The sequence below is a fragment of the Rhopilema esculentum genome, chromosome 8, assembly GCF_057945365.1.
Source record: "Rhopilema esculentum isolate cy_ngs chromosome 8, ASM5794536v1, whole genome shotgun sequence".
In the NCBI taxonomy this organism is placed as follows: domain Eukaryota; kingdom Metazoa; phylum Cnidaria; class Scyphozoa; order Rhizostomeae; family Rhizostomatidae; genus Rhopilema; species Rhopilema esculentum.
Window position 1 is genome coordinate 7,403,033 of NC_142822.1, and position 27,506 is coordinate 7,430,538.

A 27,506-nucleotide genomic window follows, 5' to 3' on the forward strand; every position below is an offset into this window, starting at 1 on the left:
AAAGAACTGAAACAATGACTCTCTAGGGTAAAGAGACTTATAGAACGTAAATAAGATCGCTTTGAGAAGCCTGAAACGAATACAAACAAGGCAAAAAAAGACAGGTACTTTTAGTCGATGTAAAATGGTTGACAACAAATGATTACATACGTCAAGAACTGCACTGATTAGGTCCCAGTCCCACTCAGCTAAGAATTCGTTGACAGTTAACACTTGAGATTCTTTGATAGCAGACAGAATATCTTCACTGTCCTAAAATATAAAGCTTATTGGATAAAATAAGAGATTCTATGAACACTTGTGGATTGGACCAAGGCAAGGTGAGTACAAGACTGGGCATGAAAACGTAAGGAGGAGAAGGAGTAGAGTGGGGATTTAAAGGCACTACGTCACGTGAGTCAACCATTCAGAGTTAACAATAGGCTTTGGAGCGCATTTATGAACGAGAAAACATTGCAAATTATCCTTACGTTGCCGAATGGGTACTTAACAATAGTTTTATTGTGTAGCCCAACTTATGGGAAATTTAAATGGTCAGCGAAATGAATCGGGACTTAGTGTCTTTAGGATGACAGGCCTTATAAATGAGTGTGAATATAACTGAATATTTTATAAAACAATTATAAACTAGCAGTTATTTGTTTACAATTATAAACTAGCAGTTACTTACTATAATTATAGAAAGTAGCAAAGTCAAGCTGTTTCTAAATGATGGAGACATGTAATATGATAGAGACAAAAAAGGTTTGATAGGCAAAGAATTCTCAGAAATAATGTTAACAATAAGTGGGATCATACGTTACGGCATACCCGCAAAATTGTTTGATCAGATTTTTCCTTTGAACTTTTTGATGACTTCCCCTGAGGATTGTTTGCCTTAAAAGAAAGAAACTGTACATTATAAATCAGATATAGAAAGCCAACAATATTTAATAGTGATGACATCACAATTTTTCAGAAGTTCCAATTTTGACCATATAACCTAAAAAGGTATTATAAAATACCTCTAAATGTGGAAAATCAATTAAATGTGTTACACGCGGGCTGAGGTAGAGCCACATAAGCACAGGCCCTTTCCTCATCGAATCTCTCTAAAGGTGGGTTTCCACTTTGGCGAATCTGTTCGCGCGAACCTTGCGATCGCTCGATTGCTATCGCAGGATTGACTTCCACTCTTGAGATTTGATCGCGCGATCGCTGTCAGTGCCCCAGAAGAATTAGGCGCGTAAACAATATGGCGATTACAAAGCGACAAATTTTGATTCTCATTTTGTTGAGGCGGCGATTAAAGAGAAAGGCACTGCAGACTCGTAAGATGCTGGGTAAGGAAAATATGTGAAGAGAGATGTGAAAAGGGAGAGGATCATCAGCTTGTCAAAGAAACTTTTCGACATTTTCAAACGCAAGATAATTTGACTGTACTTTAGGGGAATGACTTTGCTGAAAATGGCGTAAAAGCGACATTACTTCTGGATCAATTGTTATTTTTCCCATCGTCTTCTTCTCAGCGTAGCAGAGCATGGAGTTGATATTTTGGATAAGCGCCATAGAAAACAAGACAGGAGGCATTTTTCGTAAACCAGACAAGAAAACAAAGCATCTAATGGTTCTTGATAATCTGGTCGCAGAAAAGTGAAAATCTATTCAACTCCCAAAAGCGGTCGCACGATCGCCAGTGCAAAGGGGAATCACTGCCATTGGGTTAAATGCGCATGCCATTGGGTTAAATGCGCATGCCATTGGGTTAAATGCGCATGCCATTGAGTTAAATGCGCATGCCATTGGGTTAAATGCGCATGCCATTGGGTTAAATGCGCATGCCATTGGGTTAAATGCGCATGCCATTGGGTTAAATGCGCATGCCATTGAGTTAAATGCGCATGCCATTGAGTTAAATGCGCATGCCATTGGGTTAAATGCGCATGCCATTGGGTTAAATGCGCATGCCATTGGGTTGAATGCGCATGCCATTGGGTTAAATGCGCATGCCATTGGGTTAAATGCGCATGCCATTGAGTTAAATGCGCATGCCATTGGGTTAAATGCGCATGCCATTGGGTTAAATGCGCATGCCATTGAGTTAAATGCGCATGCCATTGGGTTAAATGCGCATGCCATTGGGTTAAATGCGCATGCCATTGAGTTAAATGCGCATGCCATTGAGTTAAATGCGCATGCCATTGGGTTAAATGCGCATGCCATTGGGTTAAATGCGCATGCCATTGGGTTAAATGCGCATGCCATTGAGTTAAATGCGCATGCCATTGGGTTAAATGCGCATGCCATTGGGTTAAATGCGCATGCCATTGAGTTAAATGCGCATGCCATTGGGTTAAATGCGCATGCCATTGAGTTAAATGCGCATGCCATTGGGTTAAATGCGCATGCCATTGGGTTAAATGCGCATGCCATTGGGTTAAATGCGCATGCCATTGAGTTAAATGCGCATGCCATTGGGTTAAATGCGCATGCCATTGGGTTAAATGCGCATGCCATTGGGTTAAATGCGCATGCCATTGAGTTAAATGCGCATGCCATTGAGTTAAATGCGCATGCCATTGGGTTAAATGCGCATGCCATTGGGTTAAATGCGCATGCCATTGGGTTAAATGCGCATGCCATTGGGTTAAATGCGCATGCCATTGGGTTGAATGCGCATGCCATTGGGTTAAATGCGCATGCCATTGGGTTAAATGCGCATGCCATTGAGTTAAATGCGCATGCCATTGGGTTAAATGCGCATGCCATTGGGTTAAATGCGCATGCCATTGGGTTGAATGCGCATGCCATTGGGTTAAATGCGCATGCCATTGGGTGAAACCCGCCTTAAGTTGGTCTTGTTCAGAAATCTATTTACCAGGCAATAATAACAGCAATCCGTTAGCAAACTTGAAATCTTTCAATGGCCACATCTCACCAAAAATTGAGCATATTTAACTGATTTTGCATATTGAGAAGTACTTTATACCGTTCTTTCCAATTATATGGTCAAAATTTAGAAATTATAAAAATAGATCTTTGATGACGTTACACTTTGATACTTTATTGGCAATGACATTACCAACTCAAGAATTGAGATAGGAAAGGTTTTGACAAAATAGGGGAGATATGGCCTAAAATTGTCAATGGAAAAGCAGATAATAGCAAGGTTTTTAAATCGCTTTTGTCGAATTTGAAAAAAGGTGCTCAAAAAGACACAGCTCAAGCTTGAATGGAATTGTAGATAGATTATGAAGGGATTGTCTTATCTGCAAGAGTGGTTACTACAATATTTCTGTTTAGTAATTTGCTTCATGCTGTGTCTGTCAGTAAAATTTGCTTTGTCGTAAGTCATGCAAAATACGTCAACAAATCAAAGAAGAAATAACATGTATATTTTCATAACGTTGTGAAAATTCTTTCTCGCTTTAATAAGCTTTATTTTGGTGCTTTATCAAAAAACAACAAAACAAATAGACATCACAAGACAGTACAATACAAAACAGTACAACAAGACAATGCAACATTACAAAAAACACAAAGCAACACAACACAAACATTAACGCAACAAATCACAAGAGGAAAATTATCCTACGCAACATTATACTGCATAATAAAGAAAATACAATATTACAGAAAATACTACGACAATATCAAAATATAAAAAGAAGTTGGTAAAAAATAATGTTAAACCAGAACAAAATAAAAAGCAGGACGTAACGATACGATACAACAGAATACAATGAAATACAATACCTAAGGAAATAATATTATTGAATACAATATAATACCAATAGAATAGAATACAATACAACAACATAACAGAATAGAATAGAAAAGAATATTACACATATCTAAAAATACCTGTACACACAACTTCAAAACAAACAGAATTTCATACATGCGACACAGAAGCAGAATAAAATACATGCAGAAAGCAAATACAAGATTTATTGATGCTTTATAGATGTTAAGACCATAAAAAAAGCTGTAAAAAATGTACCTGGGAGAGGATTTGCTCCAAAAACAAACTGCAAGGAATGGTACCCCGTTTTTTGACTTGGTGAATCTGGTCAAGATATCCAATAGCTGCACTTGCCTTCCTAAGAAGATAGCAGGTTTTAGTAAAAGCAAGGTTTTAAAATATTGCTTTTACTAGGTCAGGAGGGGGAGGTGGGGTGGTGGCTGTTGGTTAATGGGAAAATGGAGCTTTAGTAAAACAAAATGGCAAAACTAATCAAATAGCAGGTGCTATTGACCGAGTCTAAAGGAAAATAATTATAGCACCAGGGCACTGAAAGGTTCATTTTAAATAACATCCTATCCTTAAAAAGGGATCAAATGAGTAAGGCAGCAGAACAAAAGCCTTAAGTTGAATGTGCCTTAAGGGACGTCAGCAATTTCCTTCTTCGTCTACAATTTTAAACCTCGTTATTTCAGTTACTATTCCCGAAACCACTTTCAAATTCTTAAAGATCTGAAAAAGTGGCCTATCCCTTTTTCATTTGAAATGATGATGACAATATTTCCTAAAAACATTTTGGCGGTACAGTTGAAAAATTGTTGTGAAAAAGCCAAAGGTTTGAAACAAACCTAAGATTTCCGTCTAAAATATTTCCATGCAACTTTAAAATTGCATTATAGAAACCATGAGTTGAACATGCAGCTAAACTTTATTCGTCCTCTTAAATTTCCTCTGACACTCTTCAGAGTTTAAAACGTCAGAACATAGATCGATTTATGTTCTGACGTTTTAAACTCTGAAGAGTGTCAGATGAAAAGCTTTAGTTTACTAAATGTTTGCTTTTTTCAAAGCCATTTTCAAGTTTTGTACCACCAAAAGATTGTTTGAAAGTTTCCTCTAAATGAAATATCCAGAAACTATAATTCAACTACTTTTGAAATAAGCTCTTTCTGTTATACATATTCTAAAAAATTGTTTCTTTAAATAAATCAACAACAAGCTTACCCCCGTTTTGATGACGAAACCTCAAGGTTTGTAGCAAGTGACATTAATGTAGGCAAACAGTGTGTATGCCCGCTGCAGCTCCCACTGCATTCAGGGGGTAGCAAGGTATTTGCCTAAAAGAGACAAGTCGATATGAATCAACGTCGAAATCTAAGCAGTTGGGAAGAAGATATGATAAATTCCATAACGAGATAGCGTTGAAAATAAAGAAAACGCGCGCCGTAACTACAATGGGAGAATGACGCCCCTCAGGACAGGACATCTGCTCGTCATTTCATTTCTCTCCTTTATCTGTGCAGTACCTATCACCGATAGTCGCCGATAATTAATCTGTTCTACTTCCTGGAAAACACACAGCCATTGAATAGAGAAGACTTTACTAGAGGAAAATATACCCAAAATAGAAGACACAGCGTTTTGACTCAAACCTTAAATGCTTATCGTACCTATATGAAGGGTAGAATCGAATCAGAATTATGAGAGGCCCTCCCCAAGGACTGGGAGCACTTGGATGTGAAAAACAGAACTTTGATTTAGTCAAAAAAGTCTGTGCTCACTACACAAAGATAATTGACCTTCAAATTTGTCGTCTTTCTTTTACACAAGTTAAAACTCACCATATGAAGGAGTTCACCTAAAAGAATTGTTGCCCTGATGGACAACTTGTCATCACTTGTTGTTATCACTTCAACCAGGCTCTAAAAGACACACAAATCATCTAAATTTGCAAAATCAAAGAGCAAGTGCTTGTCAAGTTTGCAGAGATCTTAGTGTAAAGTTGATCTGGTGTAATTATAAAATAAATTCAGAGTTTCAAAAGTAGAAAAAATAAGTGTTTATGCTATCTTATTATCCCGTCTACTATTGCAATACTAAAAAATTGATCATAACATTGCTTTGCAGCTTTCCATAACATTGTTCATTTTTGGCCTGAGAACATATGAGTACACAAATATAAGTAAATTCTACTCCTTTGGTGTTCTTTACAACAGAATTCTGAATCACACGGAAAATCATAATTATTTTGACCAGTTGGAAATCTTTAAGCTCATAATCTCCTGTCTCCGTGTACACAGGGGTATAGAGCTAGGGGGCTCAGGGGGGGCTGAGCTCCCCTTGTTGATGCCGAAAATTGGCAAATCTCTCCTTTTGCTATTGTTTTTCGCGACATTTTGGGCAAGAGCCCCCCTTGTTATTTTGATAGCACTACACCACTGCGTGTACAATATACATGTCTTACAAAATACTACACAAAGATGGCGTGGTATTGAACTTACGACCCCCTTCTCCTAACAGGAGGTTTTTATGTAACGTCGCATCAAGATATGAGAACACACCTCAAGCAGATCTGCGTCAATGAATGCATTTAAAACAAGCGCCACGTAACTTTGAACGAGATTTGTCCTGTACAAAAAAGATAAAATCGAGTAGGTCAATTGAAGCAGGCTGTTGCTGGCAATAATTTGGTAAGAGGTCGGTTGCAGGGATTTAGCAATGTGTAAAGAAGAAAGAGGCTTTCGTTCTAAGAAAAAATAAAAAAGATAAAACCAAGAAGAGAAATTGGCCAGTTTTTGGCACTGACGAGGAGGGATGGTCCTAACAGAATACTTCAACACACACCAAATTGAATAACAGTTTCCCACGTATGATTTTCGTACATATTTAGTGATTTGAACTTAAAATCCGGAGGACTTTTTAGTTTTCTGTGAATCGAGGGTCAACATAAACGGATTGATTGCTATACACGCGTCTTGTTACAAAAATAACTGACGCAAAAGTATTATTTTGCTTCTCAAGCGTCTTTAAAACAGAAATCGGCTAATCAACTTCATTAGGGTAAACAATTATTAAAGGCACACTTTAGAAAACAATAAACCTTGGCGAGCCTATAACTAAGCACGCTGAAACAATTAGATTAGTTTCCTTCGAAACGAAGCCTTCTGTATGACAATATTTCAAGATGGCACCAACAGAGCAAAATTTAATGATACTTCAGCAAGGTTTGCTGGATAGTCTCTAGAGAATGAAATTTTGGCAAAGGTAAGTAACAATTTGTTCAGCTGCAGATGAAAAATGATAGGAAAAATAGCGCGTTTGATTGGTCCCTTGTTTTGACCAATCAGCGACGACCAACCTATCATTTTGCTGAAAAATCCAAGATATAAGACAAACTCTTTATACATCCAATTGATACAGTTAATGGTGAAAATGAAGACAGGTCTAAAGAACTCACAAGGACAAAAACAAACCTGTTTCCTGAAGCTCTGTGTTTAAGGAGGGACAAAGCCTCTTCAACGATGAACCCTTCGCAGAGCTTCCAGGTGTACTGGATGTGTGATGGATCTATGACGCAAAAGCAATATACTGAGACCTTGTGAACACCAACTGATTTGCTTAGAAGGGTAAGCTAAAGATGAGACTATAATTGCTTGTAAAAAATCCAGTGCGTCACCATCTAACACCATTAAGCTGGAGAAGAAGGTAGTTTACTATAAACATGTACAGTGACAAGATACAGGTGCAAATCTTATCATATTACATCAACGAAATAGTTATACCAATTTCAAGCCCTTCCCTCAGTTTGCTGCCTAACTATGGAAAATTTAAAGCATCTAACGTTGAATTTTTTAAGCTCCGCTCAAAAAACTTGCAGAAATTTCGTAGACACTATGATGTGGCTTATCCAAAGTTTGGAATGACACCGAGTGGGGTTCAGCGGTGTAAATAAATTCTCAGGTTCACAAACTCGTGATCGTTTACTTCTCGGGTGTTTTATATAGCAAACTTGTGCTTTAAAGTGTTCTTTATTATTGCTTTCAATTAATTCAATATTACTTTAGGATTCTTAGTCATCACAATCGCAAACTTTCATAATTAAGAATTGAAAAAATAACACGCAATCAATTATTGATAAGAATTGTCTTGCGCATTAAACTTTCATTGATGTTAGATGCATTGTAAAAACTTTCGATCCGCAACTCTAAAACTGGGGATACGTTGATCCCAGAGACGTTCCAACAATGCTTTTTTCTTGAAATACTTATCAATTAGAAATTATCCTAACAATACCCGGGGTCATACCACAATCTGGAACCGAATATTTCTGAAAAGGAATTAACTGATTCAGTCAATTTCAAGGTCATTTTATCTTTTAAAGAAAGTTCACTCTAATCTGATAGATAAATGTTAAATCGTTATTAAAGGACGTGAGTTGGAAACACGTGATTTATGAAAATGGCGTGATGCGAATCTGAAGAATGGCTTTTTACCAAAGCTTAACGTCTGCTTGAGCAATTAATCAATTTTATTGCGCCTCCCCCAAATCTTTAGAAACGTATATTAATGACCATTGAGACAAAGTGGCAAAGTGGTTTAGCTGCAGTGCTGAAGGTTACGTTTTCTGTCAATGACTTTGAGGCTTGCCTCTTGACCACCCAGTATCAAATGAGTACCCGATGCGAACTCTGAAGAATCTAGAGGACGTCATGAAAAGTTGTCACGCCACTTAGTACAAAGTTTTGTGTTGATGAGTTTACAACATATATCTTTAGAAGTTCTGAATTTGGAATTTCAGAAAATTTTTGGGATATTGAGAAATTGGATCACATAACCTGAGAGAGCATAATAAAATACCCCCCCCCCCCATAATGAGCATAATGATGTGAAATTAACTTAGATATAACAATTAGCTTAGATATGAGTACAAATCGCAAATCATAGCTCTATGATTCAAACCAAAATAACAGTAATCCGCTAGCAAACTTCAAATCTTTCATTGGCCATAACTCACCTTAGTCAGATCATATTAAGATCACGATTTTGCATGATTAGAAGTATTCATGGTTCAGTGGCGGACACCTGGGGGCGAGGAGAGCGGCCGCCCCCCCCCCCTTTCAGAATTTGGAAGACAATGGTATTTTGTTCTAAGTCAATGGGGAAATGTGACGTCATCTTATCAAAACAATAGATTTGCCCTCCAATATTTGACCAAGTGTCCACCTCTGGTGCAGTTTAAGAATACGTGGTCAAAGGTCTACACTACTTACCACAACTGTTCAAAGCTTCAATAAAGTCATCAGTTAGAACTGGCATACGCAAGCAGAAAACTTGAAACAAAGTCTCGATGATTCCTGCCTTAAAAGCAATAAAAGAAGAAGATTCTTAAAACTCTATTAAGATTCACTGGCCTCAAATTGCCAATAGCCAAGGATAGTTAAATAGTGTCAAATGTTGCACAAAGACACAGAAAGAGCTAAGTCAAATGTCAAATAATGTTATGAGAACAGTGACAAAACATGATCAATTTATATTGCGTGAATGTAAAAGGGCAGCCTTTTCTTGAGACTTAATTTCTCCGATTTCATTATCATTATTCTCCATGGCAATTCAAACACATCCTAACATTGACCTAGACATTCTGTATGTCCTATGAAACATCACTGTTATCATAAAGGACAATCAATTCATTTCTTCAAATACAAATGACTACAAGAGAATAAAGGTACGAAAAATACTCGATTTTCTTATCCCCCTATAATATAGCAAGTGCTATCGACGTCACAAAAAACCATCTGCCCCTAAATATTTACAAAGGTTAAATGCTTATGAGGGAACAAATTGCAAACCTACCCTAACATCAGTATTCGGGAGACGGAAAACACCCATAAGGGATTCTAATCCGTTACCTTCAGCGTCGCACATGCAAATGATTCCTGCGGAGACATCAGAAAAAAGATCAACATTTTGGAATTTGGAAGGGAAAATTACTTTACAGTTTTTTACAATTCTGACGATGACAAAATTTTTAGCTTGCGAATAAAAAACAACAAAACGGTCTGAGCAAAAAAACGAAAGTAATGCAGTATTAAATTCGACGATAATTGGGGTGAACTTCAATTTTCAACCAGAAAAGGCCGCCTTTATTTATAGGCCATCTGTGAATCAAATCAACACAAAAAGTTGCTGAAAAATAATTACGAAAATATCATAGTTGAGTTAAAAATTTGTTCGTTACCTGGCCAACTCCGAAATATTGTTACTAGTGCCAATTTTGCCGCCTCGATCCTACCCTTTTGGTCTTCTCTGTAACAAAAAATAAAAGAAATACACGTTTGAAAATACTTTACAACACAAAATGTCAACACTTTTTAAAGAGCAAAATCAGGAAGATATCTATTACGCACCCCTACAAAAGGACTTCCTGGACAAATAGGGCATTACAGGACGGGACGTTTTCGTCCATAATAAAAGACTACACAAATACAAATTAATTAAATACAAATTACAAAAACAGCCACCTACAAAATTACTTTACAACGTTACAAGGACGATACCAAAGGGAGAAAGATCATGACTACCCCCAAGAACATTACTACAGAACATACGACAAATTTTCCACAACAAAAAACCACTGATAAGACAGGAGCCAGATTCACATTTGTTGTCAGGCTGGCATAGGTGACCACACTAACATACTGTAAGAACAGCAACTAGTCGGGCCATTTCTCCCTGTCCAGAGCTGTGTTCAGTTGTGATGATGATGTCATAATGATGTCATAATTTTGTCATGATGATGTCATAATGATGTCAGCGATTTATCATCAAATTACAGACAACATTCAGTTCCTGTTATATTTTCATATTTAGAACAAACATGAAGGGTAAACCACTGAGATCGACTGGAATCACTGGAATCACTGGAAGCACTGGTGTCAATTGGAGTATTTCAGTGGGGACACTGGTGTCAATGGGGTCAATGGGGTCACTGCGGTCACTAGTATTCAAGTCAGTTGCCGAACTTGATTGCAGATCAATGTATACGCAAATCGCTTTGAGTACATTCTGGTAATCCGGTCAGTAAAAATATATCTTTTTCATATTTTGAATAAAAATATTAACTCAATACTCAAACAGAAAAACCTTAACGTTTGATTGTCCGCCTAAAAATTAATTTTGTCAGGATGCTTTTAATGAATGTGCCTTCTTCAACTACTTACACGATAGCGTTGTCTGGAATGTCCGAATTATGTCGATAATAAAGATCAGTGAACGGAGCAAGAATAGCCTGCAAAATGATTTAAGAGTTTTTTAAAAAATGCAACATAAAGCTATATTTTTCCATATTACTTTTCATAAAAATTTCCAAACTTTTGAACCTTCTTCTTTCTCCATGAAAAAAATGAACTTAACTTTATAAATATAGCGGGCTTTGACTTTTATTCCACAAACCATTCATTCATTCATTCATTCATTCATTCATTCATTCATTCATTCATTCATTCATTCATTCATTCATTCATTCATTCATTCATTCATTCATTCATTCATTCATTCATTCATTCATTCATTCATTCATTCATTCATTCATTCATTCATTCATTCATTCATTCATTCATTCATTCATTCATTCATTCATTCATTCATTCATTCATTCATTCATTCATAAGTTCATTGATATTTATAAATTTGTTTGCACGCACAAGACGATTCGAATCTTTAAAGATAGATTGCTGAGATCAAAGTTGTAATAGAGAGGGAGCCAGTCAGAAACGTACGGGGTATTTTGTTGTATTGAATAAATTTTTTGCACAAGGTAATAGAAGCCGTAGAAATGTGGTTCCTTAAGGCGAATGTTTAGAATATCTTGGACAGATCATGTTACAAATGAGGAAGTATTAAGAAGAGCAGAGAGAGAAAGAAACTTGATAAAAACAATCAGGAAGAGACAGCTGGAGTTCTTTGGGCACATAATGCGAAAGGAAGGTCTAGAAAACTTGACATTAACAGAAAGAATAGAAAGAAAACGGAGCAGGGGCAGACAGCGGATGACCTTTTTTAGGAAGTGTAAGCAAATTGATGGCAGATCAACTACCAGAAAGGGAGAGAGCAATGGTATCAGAGCAAGCATTATTGAAAATAACAAGGGATAGGACTTTATGGTGAACCATGATCGCCTATGTCCTCACAGGACATGGTACTTAGAAAGAGAAAGAGAATAAAACAAAAAAGGCGAATTTACCTCAAGTCCGACACTTCTTCGGACATAACACCTGTTTTTTGGCGTGTTGAAAAGGTAAAGCAACGTGACAATCAAGGATTCGTTCATGCGTGGAATCTGAAAAATAAACATTCTTTTTGCTCTAAAAGGGGGTTTTAAGACCAAACAGCTGTCTAAACACTTTTTTGGGTTTATTTTTAAGTTTATGCAAAAAATTTTTATCAAAATACAACTCTTGTTCCATCTGAAAAACAAAATATCGAAACGATATCCAATTCCAGTACTTGCAAATCATCTGTCTAGTAGCGAAAAATATCTCATAAAATACAACGACCTACAGTTCTGTGTCTATCAGTCGTCATGCTATCCTTAGCAAATCAATCAGAGAACTAGTCATTTAAAATCTTGTAGCAATAATTCATAGCTGAATCCCTTAACGAAATTCAAACTAATTATGTTAGAAAGTGTGAACAATTCTTAGAAATTGACAATTGCTCGTGCTACAGCAACTAAACTATGACAGCAAGAATTTTAATGGCTTGGCCAATAACAAACACTTTGCCATCGGCATGTCGTCGATCCACAAAGCAACATGGTGCATAGTAAGTTGCTCTCTTGACAACAAGAATAACACACAAAACATTGTGATCACATTTTCAAGAAAACAATTAATAAGATCATAAAAATGGTATTTTCTCTCATTTCCTGACGCTATAATATCTTAAACATGCGTTAAAAAAGCCTTAAATCATATTTAGTAATGCTTATAAATCCTTTTACGAGATCTAAAAACCCGGGGCTGTGTACACCTGTCACTGATCACATCAGATCTGCTGTGGCATAAATCATTCTTTAGCATTAGCTTGGCAGTATAATGGAATCCATAGGCATAGATCTAATTGAGTACTTATCTAGACTTAAACTAAATCATAAGCAATTTGGCCAAAGCATATGTCTTCAAAAAGAGGCGTAACACGTGGAGGAGGCATGATCAGTATGGTCATACCACGGGGGTATGCACGCCGTGTTTTGATAATTGAAAATGCCACTTCATATTAGATAAAATCGATATAATCGTTCCCCAGTTCAAAATGTATTGCATGTAAATTAGAAGTGCTAGGACGTTTTATAGTACAGTGCTCCTTCGCTTAAGCGGCCTAGCTGGGACAGAAATTCGGCAGATGGTGCAAACATTTATGTCTGCATATACAATACAGATTTTGATAAACGAGATAGCACTGGAGTATCATTTATCTGAAGTAGTTTCAGCGCAAACATTAAATAAACAAGCTAGAAATCCAACCAAAAAATCCACACATTTAAATGACTACGCATCCTTATGTAGGATATTGCAGGCCCAATCGTACATAGTCAAATGCAAGATTGTCACATGATACAGCTCCTGTGTTCTCCTTAATGAATTGAAGCGGTTGCTTGCGAGATATAGCAAATACCTGCGTTGAAACCTTCCCTTAACTCAACTGAAATCATCCGTCTGAAATATCTTAAGAAAATCTTAGTATCAAAATAAGTAAAGAAATCATGTTACCGGGCAATCTAGAATGTTGCTGATAATGACATTGACAGCTCCACAGTATGAGGCGATCTTTATGTTTTTGATAGCTTGAAAGATACAAACAAAAAATGAGTACCAAAATTGAGTAAAATTGAGTAACAAAAATTGGCTAAGTAAAAAAAATTGGCTGGATCTATCATGACACAAAAAATTGTTAATAAGCAGTGCCCTGAGAGCCTCTGGAACAAATATAATCAGAGGATTGAAATTTCTAGTTATAGCACAAGAAACAATAGAAATTTCGACATCCCAAAATTTAAGCTTGAGAGTACAAAAAAGGGATTCCACCTCTCTGGGATTAAAGCTTGGAACGAAATACCCATAGAACTAAGGTAAATCCCCTCGCTCTATCAATTCAAACGAAGCTCATTTGGAGAGCTCAGGAAACCCGAATTAAAACACGACTCCCATGAAGATCAGACGTCAAATTCAATTCACTCATATTATTAAATAATTTTTTGAATTTTTGTCTTTCATTATTAGTTTTTTAATTTATCATATCTTGTACTTAGGTTTCTAAAGGGATATCGTGTTAAAATAAGAACTTAATAAAAAAATAGTAGTAAAACAAAGTTGTAAAATTACGACTTTGTCTATAGAAGTTGAATATTAATGCGACACTGCGAGCATAACTTTTCATCAGGTACGGAGAAGAGGAAGAACAAAGGTTAAAAAAGAGTAGAATCGAGAGGTGAGCTATAAAAAAACTGTAAAAAAGTCCCTTCAGTTAAGTGCTCATTTTCGTTTACATTTCCACAATATAGAGAATCAAATACACCTTCTAGGATAAGGACATCCTCGGATATTGCCATTCTGCTAAAATGTAGCTTATTCTTGCAAATCTCCTTATGAGTTTCAGTGGAAATTTGAAAGACAGTCTCTAGCTATGAACATGACTTTTCTGCCCCTCCTAGATCAGTTTCTAGTTTTTACAAATATGATTTGTAAAAAGATGTAACCTTTTTAACTGCAATAACTGCAATCTCCAGCCGTCAACTTTAAAAATGGGCACCAGAAGTAGTAAGAGCAATACGACATACCCAGCTCACATAATGTTGCGAGACAAGCTCTTGACATCCGGTCTCGATTTTGTGACATATCTGCACTTATTGCTGCTAAAGACATTGCTAAGCTCATGGGGAATTCTTCTGGACAAAGGTAGATCATCTATGGAAAATTGCATATCTATTAACTTCACCGAAAGCTTATAGATCTCATTTCATTATATATTTCTTTAGGAGTTGCAGCCCCGTCAGTTCATGGGAACTGCTTTTCAGTATAACATCTGTACAATATGTACCGTAAATCCGCTAACAGCCACCCGGTGATAGATTATTGGAAAATCAGTTCAATACAAGCCTCATTAAAAGAAAATCTATCCCAGATTAATATAAATATCAATTTCTTCATCCTCGCCACAGCCATTCCCATCACCATCCTCTGTATAAACAATGAACGGATTGACGTTGAAGGTAATGGTGCTCAAACGAGGGGAGCGCTCATTAAGATTCCCATTGTTTCAGGGGACGCATAATCGAAGGGGGTGGCTCATTCAATGATTTACGGTCACTAACGTATGTAAATCGGAAATAAACTGTTACTTTATGCGCTGGTGCGTATCATCTTAAAGAGGTAATAAACATAAATGGTAAGGTAATGCCAATCAAAACAGTGGGTCACCGCATGGATTTCACGACAATATTTTCCTATCAAAAATCATCTGTCTCAGCAAGTTATCTTTGAGTACTGACAAGCGAAATTGAATCGTGACTGGGAGATACGGGTGACCCCTTTGCTAAAATTCGTCAGTTTTATCAGAAAATTTTGGCGAAAAATGGCGAAAATTATTAGCAGCGCTCTTATTTTCTGTTTCGCGTACTCTTATGCTAGAATTTGTCTGAAAATTAGTATCTGTCATTACTTTGCTAGAATCTGTGACCAATTAGAAAGATCAATTAAAAAAGGCTTATCTTCATGTGTATACGCATTCTGAGATTCAAAATCCGACCATGCTCATAAGAAATTGAAAATGTCTTTAACAAGCAAACATAGACACCAATATTTTGTAGATAAATAGCTATTTCTGCTGAGCTTGTGTGTCGTAAGAGACGCTGTTTCTTAAATATTTATCTAACAACTGGAATAGTTGCAGAAAAGATCTTTAAAACCGAATGTTGTAGGGTACAGATACACACAAAATTTAAAGATAAGGCCTAAGTTACATTCAGAAGATCGCCAGAGACAGTAAAAAAAGACTTAAATAGACTCAAAAATTTGAGGCAATGAAACAACAAAGGGCAGAAAGCTTTTCAATAAATAAGGTTACTTGTCCACATTGACAACAGAAATGGCTGTACGCTACAGGGATTTTGAGCAAAACAACACTCGGCTTGAACAGCCTAAATGTGACAGCACGAACCTTTCTTACAAGTTTCAATGCTTGAACCCGTTCGACTTCCATCGCAGGCTGCAGATCCATCGACCTGAAACAATATACCATTCAAGAAATGAACCAATATACGAGCATTTCTCCTTTACGAAATAGCGTTGCCGAATAAGCAAAGCAAATAGCTAATAAGCAGTGCTCTGAGAGCCTCTGAAATTTCTAGTTATAGCAAGAGACAATAGAAATCTAGACATTAAAAAATTTAAGCTTGAGAGTACAAAAAAGGATTCCACCTCTCTGGGAATTGCTTTAGGAATTAATTTAAATAATCTCCATGTACTGCTCGTTGTGCTTTCCAGAATATGTTTCAATGTACTGAATTTCGGGCGCCCGTCTTTTTCGCAGAAGTCCACAGGAAGGAAGTAAATATACTCCTCTCTCTAGCATGAAATAGACTTGGAGCAAGTCTACTTATTTGCAGGCAATAATGCAAACCCTCTAGTTGCTCTTGTTATTGCCGCTGCATCACAGCAAGAAAATAGCATTAAATCCCTATTAGTAGAAATTTTGTAGGACCCCCTGGAAAACAGCTGAATGAAATTGTTAAAGTAACTTCTTATAGAGTCGTGTGGCAAAATTTAAAGAACTTGCGATTGTGCACATTTGGTCGGAATGAGTTGAAAACTGAACCGCATTAAAAATACATGAAAGTAACATCTTCAATTTTCGCACTCCTCTAATTTCGGCGCAGTAAGACTTGGGGATCTTTAAGATCACTTAAAAAAATTGCAGATAAAAAGGAGAGCAAAGCTAAGTAAATCCAGACAAAAAAAGCATCCGCTTGAGAACAGCTCCAGCCGAAGTGGACTTTTCAGTTCATTTGAAATACTTTTTTTAGGGAACAACTCATTTACATTGTATTTTCTCAACTGAACCTGCAAAACATTAGCCATGGTAGAATACTTAGTCCACTTTGGCTGAAGCTGTTTTCAAATGAGTTTTTGTCTGGATTTAGCAACCTGCCCTAACTCTCCCGCTCTTCAGACTCTTCAGACTGAGGCTTATAATCACGTCCAGTTGCTACCGAGGAAATATACGTTACACTGCTTTTTAAATTTCCAAGCTCAAAACAGAACTATCTGTTAAAATTAAGCACGCACCGTGACACGAATATATCCATTCTTTGATTGATAACAATTTTCGCTTGCTCCGGTGTTTGGAGCAGATGACGTAATGCTCTCAGGCTTGCGGCGCGAATCTCCTTCGCAGGGCTCACGAATGCAACTTTTAAGCTAAAATAACAATTGACATTCAATTACAATGCAAATTGTAAAATGGCAACAAAATGACAAGTATTTGACAGAATATTAGGCAACATATTCCTACGAATTGGTTCGACCAATTTTGTTGGAGTCTTACAAATCTAAGCAAACTCACGCCACGCATAAGTTATTCTCATAAGTGAGATATTAAAAAAGTAATAATTATTCTCAAATTGATATGTTGAATAAACCCCTTTGCCTGCATGATATATCTTAAGTTTATGATAAGGTTATATCTTATTCTATCCACCTTCCAGTTGATAAATTCATTCATTACAGGTTTCTGTTCAAGATACAGTTTAACTAAAATAAGATTTCCAGACATTTAACTCTGCGACACCGTCAGAAAAGCTTTGCTTAAAAAGGAGTTCTGTTTCCATTGATCTACTGTTATTTTTAAAAAACCAGCAAGTTGTGAAAATTTTCCAAACGATGAACTACAGGTGAAAAAATGAAAAAGATAATCATTTTAGTAAAAGTCAAATCCCTTGCAGGAAAAGACTTTTCCCGAAGCCAACATCCACTGTTTGTAGAATCAAATATTCATATAGTTTCAAACGTTATTTTGAGTTTTAAACGTTAACTAAAACGCGGAATATTTCATCTTTAATGGGTTTCAAACTCGAACAGATTTCGTACAGGAAGCGCACGTGATAGACCTGTTTTCTATCGGAGCCGACAATTGCCATGTTTTGAATATGCCTAAACAACAGCAGAAATCATCAGTCGAGTAAAGGGAACGCAAAACAGAACGTAAGTCAACTTATGAATACAAAATACCACTTAACTCTGATAAGCCTCATTTCTAATCTTCGCCTTAAAAAAGCTAGTTATAAATAATGCATACAGTAATTTTGAGTGGCGTATTCATAAATGGCTTGACCAGCTTTCTTACTACAACCTGATTATGTCAATGTAGTTCTGTGGACATAATGACAGAAACAGGAGCATTGGACAAATATTACTGCGTCTGTGCCATAGCTCAAAATAGCAGCGTGTCGTAAAAGGTATTGATGTTTCGAACTTGAAACTAGTCAAGTCACTGCAAATGAACGGAACTGCACCAAGTATGACTGAAATCGAAACCCAGACCCATTATTTAACTGGCAAGAAAATCGTCTCGTCGAAGCATTACAATCAGCTTTGCTTATGAATTCAACACGTTGTCGAAGCTACACCTCTTTGATATAAAATTCCGATTTATAAGAAACTTAGAACTGGCCACCTTTTAAATCTTTAGTAGCACTCATTAATCTTCATATTAGCGCCAGCTACTACAATTTATGTGCGAATCTTCTTTGAGATACCAAAAACCTTTTAAGAAAAATTAGTGCTAAAAAGGGTCATAGATAAAGAAGCTTTTACCGCTAGGCCCCGAGACAGAAATCCCATAAAAAATATGCAATAAGGGGAGAAAGTCTGACAAACAAGATAAAGAAAAGCTGCAGTGACGTGTTAACAGGCAAACGCACGAACTCAATCCCACATCTCTTCCTTCCTTCCTAGATCCTGTAAACTATGGAATACCCTACCCCCTTCCAGTTTCCCAAACTCTTACAACCTGTCTTTATTCAAAACAAAACAAAATAAGTTTGATCTTTCCTCTCTCTTTTCCTAATCCCTCCTCCCTTTCCATTGTTAGGGCTTAGTTTTAGGCACTTTGGTCTTTTCCTAACTTAAACAATTAAAAAAAGAGCAGATTGCAAGCAAATGAAAGAATCCTGCGAATCGGGTAATTTCTCTAACACCACATCGCAATCAGAGAAAATAAAAATTTCATTTCAAACAAGAACTAGTTTTTAGATATCCTGCCACCCAGCAAGGATCAAGAAAATTGCAAAAGGCTATCGAAAGAAGTCTTAAAATGATAACACGGGCAATTAGATTTATCGCCTAGCGGTGAAAACTACACCATTTCAACGATAGAGGTGAAAACAGAAAGGCCAATCATGTTATCTTGAGAGATTTCATCCAGCTACATGCATCTGTTTTGAAATAAAGCCGGATAAATTTCTGTCGCGAAGATAACGAGTAAAAACCAACCGATCGGCTAGATGAATTGAACAGAAAATGACAAAGTTCAAGAGATAATCAAGTCATTAAAAATTCTCTTTCGTGAGGATCGGAAAACTGATGTTGTAGAAGGCAAAAATGCATACCCTGAAATCATTCAAAGCAGCTATGCGAAATCGGTAAATCAAAAGAACTTGTTCTAAGCGGTTTCTCCAAAGGAACTGCTCCTAACTAATGTTTAGCAGAATTTAAGCATCAAACCAATGAAATCCTAAGAATATGAAAACAGGCTTAAACTACATTTTCTTTTATCTGAAGCATCATCCCTTTTTAATTTCATGTTTCAGTGGTGGGTTTATCATGTAATTAGAATTTGCTTTGGACTTAAACATTTTAAATAATTTTCGGTGCTGACCTCCAATCGCTGCCAAAATTACTTGGAACATCCAACACTTTGCGCTGAGCTTTTCTATTATTCATTTGTTTTCCCAAATACTCCTACTTCCGTCCCCCCCCAGTGGCGGTTTTAGGGACTGCGGGGCCCTTGTTCTTTACAATTTCCATCTTTTTTCTTAGGTGTGGGGCCCCTTTTGGCTATCATATGCGCGGGGCCTGGGCCATAGAACCCCTGGACCCCCCTTAAAACCACCACTGCCCCCTCAGAACAATATTGAAAGTATAGAAAAATATCAAACAAGCCACAAGAAAAAGCGTACTCCATAACCCCTTTCATTTTTCTATAGTAAATCAACATTGTTCCTGGGTGGAAAGGGGATGGATGAATTTGCCTTTGAAAACTGGCGTTAGGGTTTCGAGACTTTTGGCAGTTATTGTCTGTTCATGGATAACAGTCTTTAAATGACTGTGACATTTCTTAAAAACTCAAGAGCGTCGTTTTATTTTTGAAATTTCTTCAACGTCTACTGCCATGTAGACTTTCTTTGCAAAGGAAGAAATGCCTTGTAGATGTTACACTTATTGCTAAAAAAGACGTCCAAGCATTCATTAAATGAATATCTCTTCAGGACGCTTCAGTTTTAAGGCACTAAAAGAAGCCTTACCCAGTTGCCTGATACACTTAAACACCTAAAAATAATACCTAACAAAATCACCCAATAGCGAAGCAATGCAAGCTATGGCCTTCATCACTGACCACGCAAAGGGTTCACATTATGCATCAACATCCACAAACGAGGAGGACAGAATTTCTACTTAATTATTTGTTGCTGGGAAAATTGTAACATGGATTTGAAACTTATTAAAGGATACGAGAAAATTAATAAACTGACTAGAGTAAATATACAACGATGTAACCCCTGACATAATAATAAAATCTAAAATTTTCCGCTTTGCGACCTCCAAATAAAGAGAGACAAGAAAAATATGTGATGCTAAAAAATACAGTTACCTACCACATAACGATTTCTTTCAATGACAAACCAAAATCTGTGCTAGGAGCCAGGCAACGCACTAGCTGCAACGAAAAGACATTTTTATAAACACTAAATTATTTGGAAAAAGGGCTGCATCTCATTTAAAAACGTAATTACCGCTCTCAGTACCATAGAGTATCAGAAAGCCTGCAGTTGTCCAAGACCTAAGGTAGTCTATAACAAGACGATATCAAACTGAAATATTTTCACAGTTTCAGGTGGGACCAAAGTATTTTGCAAAAGCACCTCTTAAAGACCGAACTCATATCTCGTCGGCAAGGGACAGGAATAGCAATTACGGAAACTTTAGTTCTTATAAATCGCAGAATTCCTGAATGAAAGTCAAGTTGAATGAAAACAAAACATTATTGCTTCATTGTTAACGTTATATTTCACGTTATATGTAGCAGTTTGCTTAAAACCTGGCTGTAATCACGCATTTAGAAAACCAACTGTCTTTTCCGAAAATTCAATTTAATAAAAACAGGCCTAAATGAGTAAATAGCAGTATGAACAAAGCCTTTTATGGTTCTCAGGACCTTGAGACCATTCTTTTCGGTTTCATTCTGTATCAAGCTAAGCCATGTGGGCAGCCCAGCCTTCATGTGAAACTTCTTCATGAAATGTCTGTCAGGGACTTATAAATTATGTATGCATGGAATATTATGGAAATTTCTGGTAACCGTAGTAGGTTTTTACTTAAGCAAAAAAGAAAGAACCAGTGAATTTCAGGTCTGCAAGATAGGTCATCATAATACACAAACATATCTTGCAATCATACTATATTGGCCATATCTTACTTTCTCTAAAAAGTTTTGTTGTTGATTTTTAGTGTCAAAAATCAAACTTATAGTTCTCAAACTTCAGTATCAATATCATCAATTTGAAGTGGACATGATTTGATATGCTATAGTCTGAAGCAACAATTCCAATCAGCATGCATAGAACATAAAAGAGGTGATTATTTAGATTAAGTTTTATAAATATTGCAATGTCACAAACAATCTAATATTCTTTGGTTTCTTAGAAACTTCCCAGGCCTGTTAAAGACTCATTGCTAACAATAAGCCATTGCGCTACGCAAGCATCCCATAATGCATTTTTAGACAGTCTGAAATCAATTTTGGTTAATCCGTAGAAGTTTACTGCCATTGTTTGGATCGTCGCCACGCTCGCAAAGGCTCATTGTTAGCAATGAGTCTTTAAGGAACACAGCCAGATTTTCTATGCAAAACAGGTTTTATTGACAAAAGAGCCACATAATCACACCCAAACCTAAAAATGGTTACCTGTACAAAATTTTCAAGGTATCCCATTCTTTTTCCAGTTGCCATTTGCTCTTTTCTTGTTATCTCAGTTAAAAGCTCTCTCATGTTCTCTGCAGGATCTGTATATAAAGAAGCACTTTGTTAACTAATTTAGATACAACCTCTTTACAGCCCATACAAAGTGAGATTTTTTTTTATATCTAAACCATCTATTCTGGAAGCATTGCAATGATTTGGAATGGGTTCTTAGGACACCATAAAGGTAAGGTGCAGGTCAAAATGCATCTTAAAAACAAGGTGCTATATTATCAACCCACTTTACTCATTATCTGTTGTCAATAATCCATGATAGATCAGCAACAGAAAGAACAGACTGCCAGCTTTGGCATTTAAGTTTGACATTGTTTTCCAAAAACAAAAAGGATAGTAGTAACTGTTATAACAAGCAGGGAAAATGGATGCATGTTTGCAGGTTTTTTATCCTCCTTCTGCTTCTATTGATACAACACCTGCAAGACTAGAAGTGTCAATGGAGCTAAAAAGATAATTTGTTAAATTTTGTACACATGCACTCCTATTGGCTGATAACCATAACAGTCAGCTTTTATTGTTTTTGGAGTAGAATTTGAAATTAATAGAAACGGAAACTGTTGTTTCGTTCCACAAAATTTTTCTAATGTCATTTATATTCTGTAAGGTCTGGCTGCCGGGTTTCTGTAACTTGTCATGAGAAATAAGTTTTGAGTCAAAACTTGAAGGAAATGAATAAATATATTTTACATCATGATATACAGGACTTCATTGGATTAACTGTGTAAGGAAAAGGTCATTAGAAACCCTATCTGGTCATTACCTTGCACATTTTTTTAACATATTATTTTGATAAATAAAGACTAGGTTTAACCAGTCTGTTTTGTTGTGCTTGGCACAAAGCCTAAAAAATCTACTGTTTATCAGTCAGTCAAAAAACAACCAAAGCCACATATGAGGTCATTCACATAGTATAAATGCAAATTTTTTTCATATTTTCCATTCCCCTCCCCCTTTGAATGTAGTCATACTTCTTTGGCCACCTCTTCCCCCTTTGCATATACACCATTTGACTTGACCCCCCTCCATTTGCAATTTGACAAAAAATGCACATCAGTCTGTTGTATACACTTCACAAATTTATCAATAGGATGTTAAGTATTGCATGAGGCAACATGACGAAAAGGAACGTTTTTGTGATGGATAGATGAATGAGAAATGTTTACACTAAGGTCCACACTGAACAACCATAATTGTTGTGATGAATCTGTACCTAGTTTTATGCTCACATTCTGTAAATGATCTGCACCACATCCCATGGTTATAACTTTAAACTTATGATCAAAACTTTTTTGGAAGAACACTATCTAAAAAACATTTGGCACAATCTGACTAGCCCCCTTTCTCCCTTGTATGCAAACAAAAGCCTGCCCCCTTGCCATTTGTTCATTTTGGTGTCCCTGCCTGAGTTTCACACTTAATGTTGTTACCACTGCAACATTCTTACACTGGCATGCATGAAAGGGGTAGCATAAATTGCTTCTCCCTGTTTCAAGTTAACAATAAACGCTAAAACTGTTTTTTTAAATAAAGAGTAGTGACAGTCATTTATAATCTTTGCTGTCTCACCCAAAAATAATTAGAAACCAGAAAATAAAAATAAAACTCTCTATATATATATACTATAGACAGAAAAGTATGAGTAGATCAATATATGAAAAGCCTTATAAATCTGAAAATTATATAAAAAAAAATTAAGATCAAAAAACTTTTCTTCAAACATACCTTTTTGTTTATCAAGAGGAGGTGCTTCTTCTTGTTGTTCAAGCCGTGAAGCTAAAAATATCAATTATCTGAATGAGTATGTTGAAATATAACAGAAACTTGAGAGAATCGGTAAAATACTTCTGTTACTGCTCATCACTTTGAAACCATGGCAGAAATTCTGATCATAAGGAATTTATAGAAAATTACATCATAATTAAGTAAACTTTAGTAACTTATCTTTACATAAAGAAAATATGAAATCTTGCTCCTTTGAAAGAATTAGTTTCTGATTTGGTTAGAACTCAGTGATTAGGTGGGGTCAGTGGTTAAGGGTTCTGGAGTACAGATCTAAGGTTTTGACAATCTTTTAGTATGACAGAGGCATGCACTAATAACAGAGTGTGATGACAACAATTGATGTACTAAGAGATTGACACATGCATGCATGCGGTCAGTTTAGCTCAGTACACAATGATTTGAAATTGCACACTTACAATAGCACTTTTATAGATTGCCTCTGTTAGAACATAATATGATAAAGTAAAAGATGGATACACAATGAAAATGTGCACAAAGAGATTGTGCATGCATGAGATCTCATCTAGAACTAATATACACTCCACATTGGAGGGGCTGGACACAGAATAGGAAATAGGCAGAAGGGTAACTCTCATCGGTTCCTTTGTTGTTTTTGAAGTCTGAGTCAACAATAGAATTCCTTAATTCCCCTTTGCCCTCGATTTCATTAGACGAACTTTGCCATGACAAATTATCATTCATTAATCAGATATAAACAAATTATGATATATAATTTAACTTGTTCACTATCACGGGGCATTGCGTGTCAAATAAAGTTGGCTACTTTCATTCTTTTTTAAGATTATCCCCACAGATACATGCTAAGCGTCGTATTAGTCAACACATAAGCGCTAGTTTTTTCAGGCTTCACCTGATAGGCAGAAGTTCCCCTTCTGCCTACTTCTTATTCTGTGGTCTGGAGTTCAATTCCCTGCCATGAAATTTTTCTCATCTAGTTTGAGGAGAGACACTAGCTCTCTGTCATTCCAGGCATAGGAATCACAAGGTGTGACCACATGGAAAGGAAGGACCATAAAACTGCTTGATAAGCATCTTTGATAGCTAGATAGTAACAAATACAAACGAACTAGATTACACATTTTTTTATTTCATTTTATCAGCAAACCTTAGCTAGACTTGGTGCTTGATTTATTAGTGTACCAATTTAATATCATTTTTACATGAAAGCTTGTGAAAATATTTCAAACAATTAATAGTCAACCTGAATTTTCAACAATTTCGATTAGACAAGGGAACGTTTTTAGAAATAAGTGCAGCAATATTTAAATTTTGATAGGGAATGGATTTCTTCAGGATCACAAAACAGCACATTTTTAAAATTGGTAACACAGTTCAACTGTATCATACCTTGTAATCTATATATATCGTTCGCAATCTAATTGAAGGAAAAGTAGCTAGAGGGACTCTTTTTATGTGTGGCCGATAAAACATTAAATTGAGAAGTTCAGTTACCTATAAAGGCTTGGCAAACTTAACAACAACAAGTTTTAAATGAATTTGTGATTGAAGTCCGTACGAATAGTTCTGCATAAGTTTTGCCGTAAAATGCTTATAAAATATTTCAGTTTGAATTTGAAAAATAGAAAAAAATAAAATAGAATAACGAACTTGCTTAAACAATTCTTGTTTACAGGTTCAGTTTATAAGATCACTTTCTTACTGTAGTTTCATTCGTGGAAATAAATAACGACAATTAAATCTAATTATATCAGGAGACAGAAACATTGTGAAAGGCGGTGAGCTTAGCATGGCTAAGACATCAAATAACCAACAAAACAAGGTCCAAAATTACCTGATCCAGTGAAACTTCTTCGTTTGAATTTCTTCATGATTGTTTTGTTTCTTTATTTCGTGCTCTTCCGTTTACAATCAGCGGGTGCAACAGAGCTTTTCGGGAAGTGTTGGCCCTCGCTAGCAACAGTTGATCAATCAAGTCGGGGTTTTAAGACTTGTGCAGGTCATGCTGGGCTCCTACTAGCACTCATATCCTCCGATTATAGCTGATTTAAGAAATTTTGCCAACAACCCTTTAGGTATACACCCCAATCTATTCGGACTGATGCCGAGATCTGCGCCATTTGTATAAAGACTCTCTTCCACTTTCGAGAATTCCGACGCACACCAATGGAATATCGAATCGGGCTAAGACGGGGGTGCACTGTAGTCAATATTCCTGTTTTGGGGTGAACTAAAAAAGTTGGACATAAATTTGAACCCAAGTCTAACCCTTGTGTGTTACAAACAAAAGATACTTAGATTATTTTGGAATTTTCTCAAGATACGATACTCGTTTTGCCTATATAGGGATTAAGTTATCAATAGCATTAGGTAAAGTTGCGAAGTGTCATCAACCAGGGCCGGCGGAAGTGGCCCCCCAAAAACAATATAAATAATTATCTTGCCTTTGGCCTTTTGCATGTTTAACCCCCAAAAACACTTTATAGCCCCCTAAAACACTTGATAGCCCCCCAAACACTTTCAGCCCTTTGGCTTTCTTATTAGAGGTAGAAAATCATACATACATATACATACATACATATCCCACAGATAATTTGTGTTCCACATCTTGTTGTTATAAGTATTGTTTGATATTTGATGTTGCTGTATTTTTATTAGTATTTTGTGGAAATGTTTGTTGTGGAATTTAAAATAAAATGAACCTGAACCTGAAACTTGAATCTTACCCGTTACAATAGGAATGAGATGAAAGGTATGGGATAAATACAAACCGATATATTTTCATGCTAAAGACAATAAGAGGCAGTGTGTGGTTCTCCAGATCCCTGTAGGGGACAGCGTTTGCACAAAAAGATTTTATAGCGTATCTCTAGAGGTACTGATGAAAGGGGCACCTGTCGAAATTCGTGAGCCACCAATAATGGATGTAAAGAGCTATGAGCAATGAATTTAGAGCTTTTGATATTGCATATTTGATTTGCTTAAGGGTTGGTCTGTGTTTAAAGAACTATGAAATGAAAAAATTGCAGTTTCATCGTCATTGCTGACAAAAAGGTCACAAAAATCTGGGTAAGCTTCCAAATTCCAAACAATGGATAAACCGGCGTGGGTCGTACTGCTGCTACCCTGGGTACCAGACTCACTCTAGTTAAAATAAGAATGAGGTTGGTACCCAGGGTACCCTGCTGCATGATTTAAGTTGATGCTTGTCTTGTAACTAAATTCTAGCCGCCAAGGCCGTCGCTAGGGGGGGGCATAGGGGTGTGAAAATACTCTTGAAGAAAAGTTCCGTTCTAGGGGTAAAAAAGGCGAATTAAGGATTGCTTATCCACTTTTTCTGGAAATGGGACTTGGGAAACCCCCTTAAGCACAAATAAATTTTTAATTTTCTCATCCCTTGCGAAACTTCTCGAGAAGATTTCTCGGTAGGCGTCATCCATACAGGTGTGTTGTCTTTCACCAAACAGGTGACAGGCAACAATCAGTTATGCAATAACATTTTCTTGGACATCAGCTGACAAACCAAGCTCTGCAAATGTAGACAAGAACTCTTGTGTACTTTTCGCTAGTTCCATAATTATTTCCACTGTAAGAATGCAAGCCTAAGAAAGTTGCCTTTTCTAGCGAAGAAAGATCACATAAAACTAATGCTAAGATTTTTGGATTCTTACCACTGCCACTTAAAAGTTTAGAACTTCATTTGGGACAA

The 27,506-nt window shown here is 36.5% G+C and overlaps 1 protein-coding gene across 2 annotated transcripts in view; it reads right to left on the reverse strand.

The window, feature by feature from the left end:
• The window catches only part of LOC135695009 (rapamycin-insensitive companion of mTOR-like), a 45,734-nt gene extending 19,769 nt beyond the window's left edge, over positions 1-25,965 (reverse strand). Inside the window, exons 1-20 of one of the 2 annotated variants that reach the window (XM_089109854.1) lie at positions 25,632-25,965; positions 23,759-23,809; positions 21,965-22,062; positions 20,655-20,716; positions 17,068-17,199; positions 15,941-16,004; positions 14,562-14,688; positions 13,495-13,568; positions 11,967-12,062; positions 10,945-11,012; positions 9,963-10,030; positions 9,578-9,660; positions 8,995-9,082; positions 7,198-7,291; positions 6,286-6,352; positions 5,566-5,646; positions 4,949-5,061; positions 3,983-4,082; positions 811-876; positions 151-252 (exon numbers count right to left, since the gene is read on the reverse strand). In XM_089109854.1, the coding sequence (XP_088965980.1) occupies positions 151-252; positions 811-876; positions 3,983-4,082; positions 4,949-5,061; positions 5,566-5,646; positions 6,286-6,352; positions 7,198-7,291; positions 8,995-9,082; positions 9,578-9,660; positions 9,963-10,030; positions 10,945-11,012; positions 11,967-12,062; positions 13,495-13,568; positions 14,562-14,688; positions 15,941-16,004; positions 17,068-17,199; positions 20,655-20,716; positions 21,965-22,062; positions 23,759-23,809; positions 25,632-25,668 (1,671 nt within the window). In that variant the 5' untranslated portion in view covers positions 25,669-25,965. Of the gene's footprint in view, positions 1-150; positions 253-798; positions 877-3,982; positions 4,083-4,948; positions 5,062-5,565; positions 5,647-6,285; positions 6,353-7,197; positions 7,292-8,994; positions 9,083-9,577; positions 9,661-9,962; positions 10,031-10,944; positions 11,013-11,966; positions 12,063-13,494; positions 13,569-14,561; positions 14,689-15,940; positions 16,005-17,067; positions 17,200-20,654; positions 20,717-21,964; positions 22,063-23,758; positions 23,810-25,631 lie in introns of both variants that reach the window. The other variant, XM_065213930.2, reaches the window with a different exon arrangement.
• Positions 25,966-27,506: the final 1,541 nt, after the last annotated feature.